This window comes from Rhinolophus ferrumequinum, chromosome 28 (genome assembly GCF_004115265.2).
Source record: "Rhinolophus ferrumequinum isolate MPI-CBG mRhiFer1 chromosome 28, mRhiFer1_v1.p, whole genome shotgun sequence".
NCBI lineage: Eukaryota > Metazoa > Chordata > Mammalia > Chiroptera > Rhinolophidae > Rhinolophus > Rhinolophus ferrumequinum.
Window position 1 is genome coordinate 602047 of NC_046311.1, and position 14872 is coordinate 616918.

The 14872-nt window shown below is 40.6% G+C and overlaps 1 protein-coding gene across 1 annotated transcript in view; it reads right to left on the minus strand.

Annotated features, from left to right (window-relative positions):
* Positions 1-4794: 4794 nt before the first annotated feature.
* The window catches only part of IREB2 (iron responsive element binding protein 2), a 35665-nt gene continuing 25587 nt past the window's right edge, over positions 4795-14872 (minus strand). The window contains exons 12-22 of the mRNA XM_033100075.1: positions 14196-14355; positions 13300-13435; positions 12150-12234; positions 11647-11803; positions 11215-11339; positions 9552-9656; positions 9320-9462; positions 8383-8530; positions 8171-8293; positions 6110-6295; positions 4795-5404 (exon numbers count right to left, since the gene is read on the minus strand). Coding sequence (XP_032955966.1) covers positions 5294-5404; positions 6110-6295; positions 8171-8293; positions 8383-8530; positions 9320-9462; positions 9552-9656; positions 11215-11339; positions 11647-11803; positions 12150-12234; positions 13300-13435; positions 14196-14355 — 1479 coding nt within the window. The 3' untranslated portion in view covers positions 4795-5293. The remainder of the gene's footprint in view (positions 5405-6109; positions 6296-8170; positions 8294-8382; positions 8531-9319; positions 9463-9551; positions 9657-11214; positions 11340-11646; positions 11804-12149; positions 12235-13299; positions 13436-14195; positions 14356-14872) is intronic.

The window sequence follows — 14872 nt, forward strand, 5'->3', positions numbered from 1 at the left end:
GGATTGCTCTCTACTGGGACAGTTCTAGACACCTTCCACTCACGTCTGCAACTCGGTCTCCACGGTTTTTGTCGATGCACGTTACCCACCAGTTCCACCCGCATGATTTTTCCCAGTCAGGACATAGCACACTCCGGTTATCTACAGTCACCTTGAGTTGGCTGTTCCCCATACCTCTGCTGAGGGACGGCCTCTTTCCGCCCTTTAGATTTGGTTCTTATCTAATCTCGAAGTAGCAGGCTGACTTTTCCAGCCCCAGGGCAACATTCTTAACATGTCTCATTCCTTCAGGTTGTTAAAGACCAACTTTGATTTGGATTTTCTGTAACCGAAATCTGACTCCTGTGGCCCCGTTAGGACCCTCTGCGAGCTGTTCCCTCAGGCAGCACCTCAATCCTCTCCACCCTCACTATCCCTCCGATTGTTTTTACCCCCCTACTCTTCTTGGGATGAGGGAATGAGAATGAAGATTGAATTTGGAAATTGTGGTGACAATTGAGGAGACAGGGCTCCTAGATCTACAAACTACTGCCTCCGTTCACATGCCTTGAAATTTCCACTTAACTGCATTTTCTTTAGAAAGACTGCTTTTTGTAACTTGCCCTTTTCACTTTAAAGGAGCATTTCCTGTCTTTAAGAATATCCTTACATATAAATCTTTTGTGCATTTTTAATTATGTCTTTAAAATACAATGCTCAGTCATGTTCCTAGATGTAAGAGTGAACATCTCTAAGGTTCTTAATACTTGCTGCTAAATTATGTTTCTCCTCAACAATGCTAGTATAGGATGTCATGATGGGAAAGCTCCATCAGTCTGATGGACGAGAAATGTCATGTTGACACATTAACAATTATTTTCTTCCTCACTTGGCCACCGGGACATTTAAGTAGTGGCTCTCAGAGTTCAGTCATCAAAAACTGGAGTGAAACAAAATGAACAATTTGCACAGTGCGATATATACATGATTTTGTATTATAAAACATCCTATAAAACAATAGCCCAGTAGTTTTATACTTCCTTTAGCGATATATTGCGGATTGTTTAAAATGTTACAAGTTCAATGCCAACATCCTATAGACACAAAATTAACAGACAATACCACTGTCACTGTATGGGCGAATTTGTGGGCATTATACATACGTTTGTTTGCTTTTGCAACAGATGTCCCATTTTTGAAATATACTGAACACAAACTTTATATAGTCTGATATTTCAGAAAACTTACCAGCCACACAACTCGCATCAAGCACAAACAAATATGCTGAAACTAAACCAATTTATAATTAAAAAGCAAAACTGGCATCAAGTGAACAATAGCCAATGAAATGCAGCACCAATGATGCACTAAGTTCCTGCGAAAACTGGATATTCAAACTGTCAGCATGTGCCTATGTTGGCATTAGCCTTTGTGATGCTGACAAACGTCTTACAATCCTTAGACAACTTAATAATGTATCGATTTTGGTTTATGAATAATAAATTTTAATAAACTTTCATCACCCATTTAGGTTGCTATTAAGAGTGGAAGAAAGGGCAGACATTTTTAGACCAGTGGGCGGCTGACTGTATTTACAAAATATCACTTCAGGGTGGAGGCCGGGGGTCCTGGCTCCTAGCTCTGGGTGACGCTTCATGGGGACACCAATGAAGAGCCAATGGAGGGAGGGAGGAGGTGGCATCATCAGCTGGTCGGAAAGCATACAGGCTCTTGAAAACAGCACCTCCACTCTGCATCACCAAAGAAAGGCCATTTTTTCCTGAATACACAACTTACAGCATGAGACCACCAATTCATATAGTTTCACAGAAGTTACTGCCATAATAGGTCTACTGCATGGAGCTTATGTGCAGTGTCCGATTTAGTCACTAAATATGCACTTAATGCTTAGTTGTACCAAAGTGCCTTAAGAGGCAAAGACAAATTAGGAGCAGCAGAATCAGTAGGTGTAAGCTACCAGCAGGCAGACTTCAGTTTGAAAGGAAGCCTAGCTTACCACTCAGACTTCAGTCACCAGGCTGGGCGCCCAGCACAGCAGTCTCCATCTCCTGAACAATCAAGAAGTGTTCGCCCAGTTTCATGCTGTTTGTACAAGGCATCCATCTGCTTTGGGTCAAAGGTTAGTGACTCCATGAATCTAAGACCTGCTGGAACGACCCTTGAATTGTGTTCCACTGTACTTGTTCCCTCAAGGCTGTCTTTCAGACTTACACCTTGGTTTTCATTCTCACTGGCCGTACAACAGAAAGGACTAGCGACTGTAGTGAGGGGAATGACCATGGTCCACATTTTGACGGTCATATTGGGAATAACTCATGTCCAAACATTTAGATAACATGTTTGAAATCTCTGGATGTCATCCTCTCTCTTTTTAAGTTATAGTATTTTATTTTCAATTACTACAAATTACTTTCTAATAAGTCAAATGTGTGATAATACAATTTTCTTTATTAAAAAATAATTTACAGCATCAATAACATATACACAATTGTCATCAACTAAACTTTGCCTCCGATATATTTCTATACAATACTTAACATTGAACTTAAAACTGTTACACTGTTTGGTTGGCTTTAAATAATTGACAATGATATATAGTTACTTAAGAGAGATACATGTTACGTGTAAAATTGATAGAAACATGGGCACTCACAATTTAGGTGAAGGCCACTGAAGAAGCCTAAGTCCCTCTTCTTTCCCTCTCCTTATTACTCCCCATCAAACTAAGACAGACTCAACAGCCAGGATCTTAGTACCTTCACCTAAACCGAAAGGCAGAAAGGAAGGTGTCTTTTCCTTCAACAACAGACAAGTGTCAGTCACATAACTTCTCCCTGTCCTGTCACGCATGCATCACTGAGAAGGTGACGCACACGACACCACATAATGAGTATATGCAAATGATGAGGATTCTGATTTAGGTCTGAGCTGTACTTTCCCCCTTTGGTACCACTGATGTCTGATTACCAGTGAAAAACTGAGCAAACTGGCTAAAAAGATTCTAATACTGCTCATTCAAATATCACCTTGGATATCTGGAGACAAAACAGGAAATGATGGTAACTGTCATCCTGGAAACTTTTCAGGCGTAATAATGGCAATTCGGTGGCTGGATGACATTTCCATTGATTTCACTTTACAGGGGTAACAAAACCCAAAGGCATGAAATATGGCAACTGTATGGAGTATAGCGTACCCCAAGTTTATAGCATTGCTTTTCTTCTCTTTTGTAAGCATTGAACTCCTTTCCACTCCAATATTTGTTTTTTAAACACAAAATACCCAGATATAGTTAACAAAGGAGATAAAGAAAACAATACAACCAACAGATGCCACGTTTGTGCAAACACAGTTATTTGGCTAAAGGCAGAATTATAAGGTATACGCTGGGACATACATCTACGACTCTCCTCCCCAACTGATAACCATGTTTACCAAGCTTTTTGGTTCATTGTATATAAACGTGAGATTAAGAGAACCTTGATTCTGTTCCTGAAATACAAGGTTTGCTTGTACTACTACTGGACTAGGCAGACTGGAAATTTAAGTGCTTAATTCATAGCTAGCTGGCTATGTCACCTTCATCCCTGGTCAGCTGTTTGTGATGTCACAGGCTATGTATTATAGTATGCTTAAAAATAATATCAATGCCCCCCTCCCCAATCTGGAACTATCGTTTCCTGAAAGCATATCACAGGTATTTTAACATTCCATTTAGAAATTCTCCATCCTTAACTCATGTTTTCATGTAAATTAAAAATACATGCACTGACAGATACACCATAATAAAATATCAAGAACACACTATGATTTCAAAGTACCACAGAAAATATTTATTAAAGATTTAAATAAAAAGGGGAAATGAATTTTTGTCAAATCATTTTGCCCATCTAATTGTCTAAACATATTATCTGCAGAATATTTTCAAAAGATTGTGTGACTGATTATGTGCAAAGGTCTCAGTGGTTCTTACCCACTGGTTTGGTAGTATCAGCATTTTAGCTTAAAACAAATCATTCTTTACTCTGTGCAATGTGAGCTAATTCTGCATTGCAGCACATGAAGTCACATGAAGATCTTCTTGTGAAAAAAATCCCTACAATTAACCTTTTGCCTGCTAAGTTTAATTTCTCAATTAAAGAAGGGCACAGGCCTTTGTGGACTTAATTATCCAACCTTTTTCTTAGAAGTTGCCCAACTTCTTGTTGATAAGAGATTCACGGTGGTAAACAGACATACATCTAGAGAAAATACGGTGCTCAGAAACAACAAAGTGTTTTATCCGGATGGGCAGCTTTGGTTAAAACAAAAACGTTACACCGTTAATAGAATCATGCACCTTAGGTAAAATAATGATTCAAAATGACAAGAAATCAACCTAAATAATTAAGAAATAACCAACATTTGAAAATGCCTAGGGTTGAGCAACCATATAATGTAGGGTGGATCATTTAAAAGTCTAGAGGAAATCATTTTAGTGTTTAATGATTAAATAAAGTTCTCTTCAGCAACTCGAAATGAACGTGGACTTTTGGTTACTGCTGCCTCGTTACGGGAAGTTACAGTACCACACCAGGGGAGAAAAAGAACCTAACCCAATTAAGATAAGGCCAGCTGTTGATATGTGGTGCTACAGCATCAGCTGTATTCTGTCGTAGCCCATCTTCAGAAGTGGAGGAAACCTTGCTGAACTTGACAGAATGATTGTGTCTGGGGCAGATCCTATCCCCTGCAGTCAAGACAGACACAGAGAGGAACCCTGGCTTATGTTACAAACTAAGAATGCCGACTCCATCCAGCACAGTTCTGAAAAGGAATTCATCTATTTCAAAGTCCACTTATCAATCAGATTGCAATGCCCACAATTTCAGGGCCTAATCTGGCTTCTTTTAATCTCCTACTTAAACCAACAAACAGTAGTATACAGTTTTATAGGTGCAAAACTAAACAGACAACTTCAGGGAGGTTATTCATATAAGAATCTTCAACACAAGTTCAAATTCTGCCTTTATTTACAAAACGGTCTGATAAAATATCCCCTCATACTTACAGGTCTCTTCCACAACACACTCCACACGCTGATTTTAGCAATGTTAATAGCACCATTCATGTATTATGTAGAATCAAGAAGATTTCATTTCTGTCACGATGTTGATTCACAGTCATTTACATCCGTGGATGAGATGTGTGAGCATCCGGGCCTGTCTGCAGCTCCTGGGGACGATTCCTGGGTCCAGCACAAAAGGCTTTGTTTGCAGTTATCAATTAGGCAAGTATCCAAGGTGAGCAGACACTATGAGAATTTTCGGGCCACAAAGTTTAATAATCCTCCATGTTTGAACAATGTTACTTCCACATCATTTTCAAATGAAGCGATCACGCTGAACACTTTTCCAGTGCTTGTCTTTAAACAAACAAAAACATCTCCCGTGAGTGGTAACATATTCAAAGTGGTTAAGACCATGACAAGAAATCAACCTAAATAACTAAGAAATAACCAGTGATTACACTGGCCAGATACTCTCTCTGAGAAGCCTTTCTCCTGCGTGAAAACCATCTGAGATACCTAACCACGGGTTTCATAGCTAAGTAGGAAAATGGGTATTTTCATCCCTAATTCTGAATGGTAATAACACCTAGAACACGAAATTAAGCAATTTAGATTCTTATTAATCAGGGAAGTTACACTCACTACTCATATTCACTTTATTAAATATGCAGTGCATTAATATCCGCTACTCTTTTCCTTTTTTTCTTTTGTAAGTCTGTGTTATTCTAACCGTGAATGCTTGACTCTGCCGTCTCTTTAGAGCGGTGCATATGCCCGGGTCAAAAGTACATCAGAAAAGAAAGAGCTGCCAGCCAGGCAGGAAAAGGCAGCTTACACATGTGACTGTGCGTGTCTTTCCCTTTCTGGACCAGTGTCCAGTGCGTTCTACTTTTCCTCAGAGAACTGTGTTAACATAGGAAACAGCCACCTTAAACTACAGCTTCATGTCACTACCTGACGTTAGTATGCAACTTACAGCAATTGCTTTTATTCAACTTAGAACCACCCATGGGAACACACAGCACACAACCACGTAGTATCTGAGAATTTGAGACATACCTTTATACTTAACGTCACTCCCGGAGACAGTTCTTCAGGAAATGTTAAAGAAAACGTTTCTCTGCCGGAGAGGCCCACGGAATCTGCATTTTCTCCCGGAAGGAACTGAAGTGGGGCTATGCCCATCCCGATCAAATGATCTTTATGAATTTTTTCATAACTTTCAGCCAAAACAGCTTTCACACCCTGTAACAAATGTGCATTTTATTTACTCCAATCACCTCTGAAAGTTGCTTGATTCAGCATTTTAAAGAAAAAAAATTCTACTTTTGGTCTCTCTGTAAAAGCTTTTAACCTAACACTCCATACTAAAGGTCAGTGATGTATCAATTTACAGAAGTCTTCTAGAGTTTTCTGTATGTGAGTAGTTTCCTGAAGTCTTCTAGCTGCCCCTCTGCAACATAGCAAGGGCTCTATCGGTGGGGGCTCAGGAAGCTTTCTGTTGAATCACCGTAGAGCTAACGGACGTGTTCATCAACACGCCCTCTTGAAACGCCAGTAAAATAACGGGATAGAGGAGATGCATAGCTACTGAGGGAACAGGAGAAGCGAACTGCATTAAGTATTTGGAAGAGGAGCAGGTGATGGACATGCAGAATGGTCGCCTGAACCTAGAGAGCAATGCCGAGGTCTGTCTGGTCCATGTGCAGCGGAGAACCTACAAGAGGCCTGAGCTTCCTAGAACACGGTACTGGTTAGAACCCCTGAACAGCAGAAGAGCTCCAGAACATAAAGGCTTATTCTCCGGAGAAAATAAGCTAGAGAGGCTGCAGACCCATGTTTTTCAACTGTTTTTTAAAACATCATTGTCCCCCAGGGAGCCATTAGACATTCCCCCCAATCACATCTTCTTCCTCATTACCCACCCCCGAAATTTTAATGCCATAAATACTGCATACCTGTTTGTATACCACACGTGTGTATATCTGTACTTTACACATAAGATGAGGAAGCTTTCTTAATGCCCACCCACTAATTTTCACCCCTGGGAGTGCTATCACCCTGTCGAGAAGGGGTGCTCCGGGCGAGGAACACCGGGCATAAGGGAAGGCTGGGGTGAGAACACCCTGGAAACGTACTGAGGCAGTAAGTTGAAGCCTGTGCTCTGAAAGGTCTCCTCCCTGGGAGAAACTGAACAGTCTCAGAACAAACAGAGATGACATACAGGCTCTCCCAATGAACAAGGTAGCGTATCAGCCAATCATCTCTAGGAAGGCTCACTAACTGACAAAACCCAGCCCACACCTTGCAGTCAGTTTTTTATCTCTAACTGAATGGACACAGCCAAGGATCACTAGCTGTGAGGAAAGAAAAAAGAAAACCTATACCTATAATTAATATTCCAATACTTCTAATTACTATCTCAGAAAGACGAGAGAATTCGGTTTATTTCTACAACTCCTCAGAGTATTTACATTTTAAGGGGGGGGGAGATTAAAGATTCAAAAAGAATGAAGTCTGTATGATTATGACAACTCTGAGGGTGGTGTTTGGCCAGCCGTTTTACAATTACACTGCAAAGAGAAGCACTTGTGACTTTGAGATGGCAGAAGGCACATGTCACATGACTGTTCTCTCCAGCAGATCCCCTACTGCTCTTAACAAACAAACAGCCTCAGGAGTAATGTCTTCCTGGCAGACAGCCAGACACCACCATAAACTGTTTGGGAAAATAAAAGTAAAATTTGGCCCACTATCTCTGAGTCTGTTAACCCCTGATGGAGCAAATCGGAGAAAATTAAAAGGGGGCAAGAAAAACTACCAACGGGTACAAGTTAGTATTATTATAAAGCATAGTTCAAGACAGAATCTCCTTCCCCTCCACCATATTGATTTCTTCAAGTAAGAAAAGACTGATGTACTTCCAATCAAAATCAGAGTATTAATGCAACTCGATTACTACAAAGTATGTACGATCACTTAAAAAGGCCCCCAAATATTATGAGATCCAAAAAAGCATAAAAGATCCAAATGAGTAAAATAAACTTTGATAGGATATTACCGACAAAGGGAACATTTAAAACTCTGACATTTAAGAAAATAAAATTTAAGAATCGATACCAGCAAATATGGTCCTTTGGCAGCCCAGTCCCTTGAATTTCCTGAACCATATTTCTTTCCTGCTAAAATAATCAGTGGGATACCTTCTTTCTGGTACAACTCTGCAGCCTCAAATACATCTAGCTGTAGATGAAAAGAAACACAAAAGTCTTTAATGCAAATTTTGATTTAGTTAGCAGTTGCATTTGTATATACTTTGCATACATCCTTACCGTCTGTCCTGATGGAAAATGAATTGTTTTGGGAGCTGGTTTTCCAATAAACTTATTAAAAAGCTTGATATTTGCAAAAGTGCCTCTCGTCATCACGGCATCATTACCTCTTCGGGCTCCGTAAGAGTTGAATTCACGAGGGGTAAGGCTACGAGAGTTAAGAAAGTCAGTTTTCAATTCAGATGGAAAATAATCACACATTACTGAATTGTAAAGCTTATTTAAAACCACTTTTTTATTATGTGAAATTTCAAAATGTACAAAAGTGGAACAAAGAGAGCAGTGAATGCCCTGGCACCTGTCACTAAATGATACTAAGTGACTCATGGACTCTGTTCCTGCTGTAATCACCCCCATTAGACTATTACGAAGCAAACTCAGATGTCATATTTTCACTATGTATGTTTTAGCATATTTCTCTAAAAGAAACGGATTCCGAAAAAATGCTACCTTGATAACTAAAAAGCAAAAACAAAACAACAAAAAAAATCACCATTTTTTAATATCAGATAGCCAGCTGAAATTCAAATGTTCCTGATTTTCTGCATCCTTCTTTTGTTGTTGGCTTATTCAAATCAGGATGCAAACAAGGTCCATGAATCCATTCAGCTGAGCCAAGGTCTCTCAGTCTCTGGCCTCTCCCGTGCTCCACCCCTTTCTGTATCCAGGCTGTGCTGGCGGCATCCACACTGCCCGGCCCCCTGTATTCTTATAAACCACATGCCACATCTAGGGCTGGATAACATTTGTCTTCTGATTTGATACGATCAAGCCGAGCCTCAAGTATGTACAGGGTTCAGCCCACAGATCACACATTTAAATCTCGTGCTCCAACAATGGGAGGATGGTTAGAACCATGTGACAGCACGTGTCACGGGATGTGGGAGCCTCCTAACCCGAGAGAAGATGCAGAGACCCCGAGAGCCCACGCACACACCCTCTGTTTGTCAGGTACTTGGCTGCAGCACTACTCCTGGCGATGCTCCCAGCAGGTGATATGTGGTCTGTAGTGACAGAATCTCCCAGGTGTAGTAACACATGAGCATTTTCAATCGGCCGCAGTGCAACTGGCTCTTTGGTCTGAAAAGCAGAGAAGCGGAAGACACTGAACTCAAGAGACTTTTATTTCCTAACAATCTTTAAAGATCGAATAGTAAAACCATACTCACAAGCTTATCAAAAAATGAAGGACATCTTATATAAGTGGACTTTAAGTCCCATGGAAACAAAACCGAGTCCGGTGCTTCTAAGGAATTCCACCGTTTATTTCCCATCTGTGAATATGGTTTCGGTTGAAAACCAAAAGAAAAATAAACTGTAGTCAGAAAAAGAGGCTTATGAAAATAATCAAGGAAATAAAATAGTACTTAGGTTAGAATGAAAAAAACAAAGTCATCCATTTGGAAAGAAAGCTGAGAGTGCATTCTAAAAAAATCATGACATTTTTGGACAGAATGAATAAGGATCTAATCATCAAATCTGGGCACCAGATTTTCAGGAATACACTAAGAGTTAAGTTTCAATGTAAACTGAACATAAAAGACTTCACAGAATCCAACAAAAAGCTAAAGAATTTAGAAAGATCAACACGTGTTGCTAAAGAGAGATAAAGTATGTTGTAGGTATGCTATTAATTAATCTCTAAGAGTATGATCCTGGGGAAAAACCTCTGCTCTTTTGCAATATATTTGTTATAACTGTCCCATGCCCATTAGTCCTGCCTTCAAACTATATTCAAACCTCACCATTACTCACCAGCCGCTGCCATCCCACTGGTCCCTGTCCCATGCACTACAACGGGTCTTCCTGCTTTTGTCCCTCTTACCCAACCCTGTCTTCCCAATATATTTGCAACGCAAAGAGCAATGCTTTTGATTAGGACACTCCTCTCAGCAGCTCCCCATGCTTCGTCATTCAGAGTAAAAGACTGAACTTCCCTAACGGCACCCGGATCTCCACTTCTCTCAGCTATCACTTCCTACCACCACCCTTATTTCCTGTGCTGTAGCCACACTGCCCTCGTTAAGTTTCCCTCCTTACGGCCTCAACACTGTTCCTTCCGCCTGGAAAGTCCTGCTCTTTGTCCAGATACGTGGCTAACTTGTTCACCTTTTTCAAAACTTGGCTCAAATGCCGAGTTTTCAACCGTCATATATAAAACTGCAATTTGCTCCCCAGATTTTGCACAACCAGGTCTCTTTAACCTGGTCTAATTTTTCCCATAGAGCTTCTCACTTTTTAACATACTGTATAATTTACCTAGTTACTCTATGTACTGTTCACTGTCGGCCTCTCCCCCCATGAGAAGTCTGTGTTTTGTTCATCAATACACGCCACACACATAGCAGGTGCTCAATAAATATTTGTTAAAGGAATAAATAACTCGTCTGTCCTCATTTTTACATTCTCTGTGCTTAAAAAAAGTATATGTATTTGCTTACATGTGCACAAAACACAAAACATCTCTGGTAGACACTTAAGAAGCTGACATCATTGGCTGTCTCTAAGGGAGAGAAGTGGATGGAAGGGAGGGAGATTTCATTGTCTACACTTCTTTTGAACCATTTGAATGTGACAAACATGGGCAGTTTCTACGAAGTACACCCATATTCAAAATGCCAAATATAAATGCTTGCTATATGTTTCTAATAAGTAATAAAATCAATTCTAATACCCAAGCTAATCTCTTAGATATTAGATTCCAGATACAAAATGACTATCACTCATTAAGAATGTGTTCAAAATAATGTTATTAAAATTTTTATTCTATTCAGAAAGATGCATGAAACACTGATGCCATCAAACTATTTAAGAAACAAGTCAGATTCTGACCTCCATTTTCTCTTTCAAGGCTTTAAACATGGATAATATAACATGTTCTTCCTCTATCTGATGAACTTCTTCTTGACTAGGCCAAATATCATGCAGGTAAACGCTCTTGCCAGTGGGGTCAGTACCTGGTTAAAAATTTTAGTATGAGATTTAGTATAAAAAATAACTCCTTCAAGATGTTCACATCTTTTCAAAGACATATCTTGTATCATAGAAACCAAGTGCATTGCTTCAGGCTTAAGCAGCTGGGAGAACTATTAATTACTTGTACATTTTCTATTTTTCATATGAATACCTACAGAAGTAACTGTGCATTAGGGTTAAAATTTCCCGAAATAATTCAAAGAACAGAAGGTCTAAGAAGCATTTCAAAACACACCAACTTTTGGGGAAAGAAGCGCGTGCAGGTTGAGTACACAAAGGAAGAGGTACCTAGAGGCTCTGCCTGGAAATCTATGTTCACTGTCCCCGCGATGGCGTATGCTACCACTAAGGGTGGAGAGGCGAGGTAATTGGCACGAACGCAATCACAGAGACGACCTTCAAAATTTTTGTTTCCAGATAAAACTCCACAAGTAACCAAATCACCCTGAGAAAAAAAAAATACGTTCAATTCAAAAGATGGTACCAATTTGGATAATTACATACAGCAATGTCAAATATTACATTTCTTAGGGCAAGATAACCAAACAGCATATTACCAATTATTAGGTATAGAACTATCAATCTTGTAAAGAAGCTAAAATAATTCCTTACATTATGAAGGAATCACTTCAAGAATCTAAACGTGATCCTTTGAATCCCTTTAAGATGGACAGGTTACTCTTCCCAAGAGGGGCAAGGACTGCGGAAATATACACATCAGCATCTACTGTCCGTCATAACGAAAGACCATTATAGAAACCCGCGTGCACGTCCCCCGCCCCACGCTGTACCTGCTTCACTGCATTCAGAACTGCTTCCGATAAGGGCGCTGTATTCCCCACGCACGTGGAACATCCATAGCCCACTATTTCGAATCTGCATGTCGGAGAACGAATGTGATTGACAGAACATCATGACACATGTCAAGAAAAGGCAAGAGCTACCTCTCATTCCCATCGCTGCCACCAGACGACGTCAGAGAACACCACACACGGATCAGCCTTCATCAGTGTGCTCAGGTCACAGCTCCTCAGCCATTGAGGTCGCTGTGCTGCAGCCTCACACTAAAGGGGCTGGATGCAGAGGCTGTTCCCGCTTAACTGTCCCTGACACAGAAGCTATCACACTGCGGGGAAATTCCTCACGCACTCCATGCTGGGAATGTCACACGACCATTCAAAGAAATTGATGCTGTATTCCATCCAAAGGGGTTTAAACTGTCAGGTATCAAGAGCACAAAAGGCCCAGAGAGGTACTGCAATAGTTACCCTGACAGGAGTCCAGCTCTCACCTCCCAATGAACCAAACCAGGAAAAGTCCCTGACAAAAACTCCAAGATGACAGGACTAAAAAGTTACATACGTAATCTTCAAATTTACTTCCAGCTGCTCTTCTAAATCCAATACATAAAATTTATCAGGCTTGCAAAGGAATTGATGATTTATTTAAGGTAATGTTCCAAAATACACACTGAAAACAGCCAGCATACATTATCTTTTTGAGTATGTAAGAAATATAAAAGTTTTTTCCTCAAAGTTTAGGGACAACTTAACCTATACTTAATAGACTGAACAACCTCATAAAACCTCAAGTAAGACAATTTACTTAGGTAATAATACAACGTGGAAGACTCTATTCTTTTCTGAAAGCTGATCTACACAACTCATCCCTCACTGTCTGTCTCTGCTCTTGGTTTTACTTGTCTTATCTTTCCAGCCTGAAACTAGAGAGCACATCTCTTTCTCTGTAACCAACGCATTGCCTGGCACACTGCATATGTCCCACCAATATTTGCTGAGGAATAAGGCCTCCGAAACTGTGTGATAATGGCAAAGGAACAAGGAGACCTAAGCACATTTCTGTCTGAATATGACAGGCCCCCACAAGCAGCTTCAATCACTGCTGAACACCGGTATCAATAGGGTGACAGCCGTCACTTACCCGAGCTGACTAAGATACGGCAGCACTCCGCTTGAACTGAGGTAATGTGTAACCATCCCACTGCCTGGAGACAAACTTGTTCTTATATAAGGTTTAACGTGCAGACCAGCTTCAACAGCTTTTTTAGCCAAAAGGCCTGCAAAGTAAACAAACAACGATTTAGAATGGCAGTGTCTCTCCCTCCTGCCCTCATATTACAGTGGGAAGCAAGAAAGGGTTTATTAAACAGGTCGACCTCTGGTTCATGTTAGGGGACAAGTCCAAACCCATGAATTTACTATCATACTTTTGTCCACTTTATTCTACTGATTTGTTTCACTTAAAACAAAAAAGTGCAGTAGATATACTAGCCTTTACATTGTAAACTACTAAGGTACAGCCTGATCGCATGGTATCATGCACACAAATGGAGAAAAAGGATATATAATATCATGCACACATATACTAGGTTATCATGGAACCATTTTAAACGCCGTGATCGTAATAAACCGACAGTAACTTAACATTATATATGACTTCACACAATGAGTGAATTGCACCACGCACATACAATTGATCTCACTGACATCAATGTTTCACTTCACACTCTCAGTAAACTCCTAGTAGCTCACCGAGAAATTTGCTAATTAACTGTCCTTCTAAATTAGCTAAAGAAACAGATGTGGCCTTAATCTAACAGATATGTAAGCTATAATAATTTACCTCCTATATAATAAAAACAAAACTGATAACGTAAATCACACTTAGGCCCCTTAAGACCTAACGAAAACCTCAGGAAGTCTCCCATGTCAAACAGACATGGGTATCCCATGCACAGTCTGAGAAGCAGGTGGCGAATCTGACAGGAAGGTAAGATGACTTAGGCCGCAGCACGTTCGGCCAACACCACCACCCACCTGCGGCCAGCATGGCGGACGGGTTGCAGTTATTGGTGCAGCTGGTGACGGCGGCGATGACAACGGACCCGTGGGACAGCCGGTACTCACGTCCTTCATAGTGAATAGAGACGGCATCGTTCTGCTTTTCAGCTGCAATTTGGAAGCCTTTGAATCCAACCTACACAAAATCGCAAGGAGATATAAACTAAAATTCTAGACACTATAGGAAAACAACTGGTGGAAAACACAGCAGACTCCTGACATCTGGTGACTTAACACTGAAAACTGTGCCATTTGTGAGAGCTGTGGAAGGTCGTGGCATGAATGTGAGTAGGAGAGAGGAGTCTGCTGTGTCGGTCAGCTCTCTGCTAAGAGAGCCCAGCCAGCCATGCGGGACCCACACCTCACTTGGCTCTGTGCTCTCTAGCAATTCTCAAGAGACGGGACAAACTTTTCCTTGGCTAAAAATGGCCCTGAAGATTTGCCTCAAGTGATCCTGTGTGTGTGCAGAATACATGAAGCAAGCGTGGCTAGACTTGGTAACTGCTGAAGGGAGGTACACGGGAATTCATCACACTGTTTTCTTTCTGTACAAGTCACGTATTTTTCACAATAAAAAAAGTCAAGAAATTATAAAAATAAATGCTCTGAAAAGAAAGCCAGCTACTAGCTCTCAGAAGAGAGGGAGTGGCAGG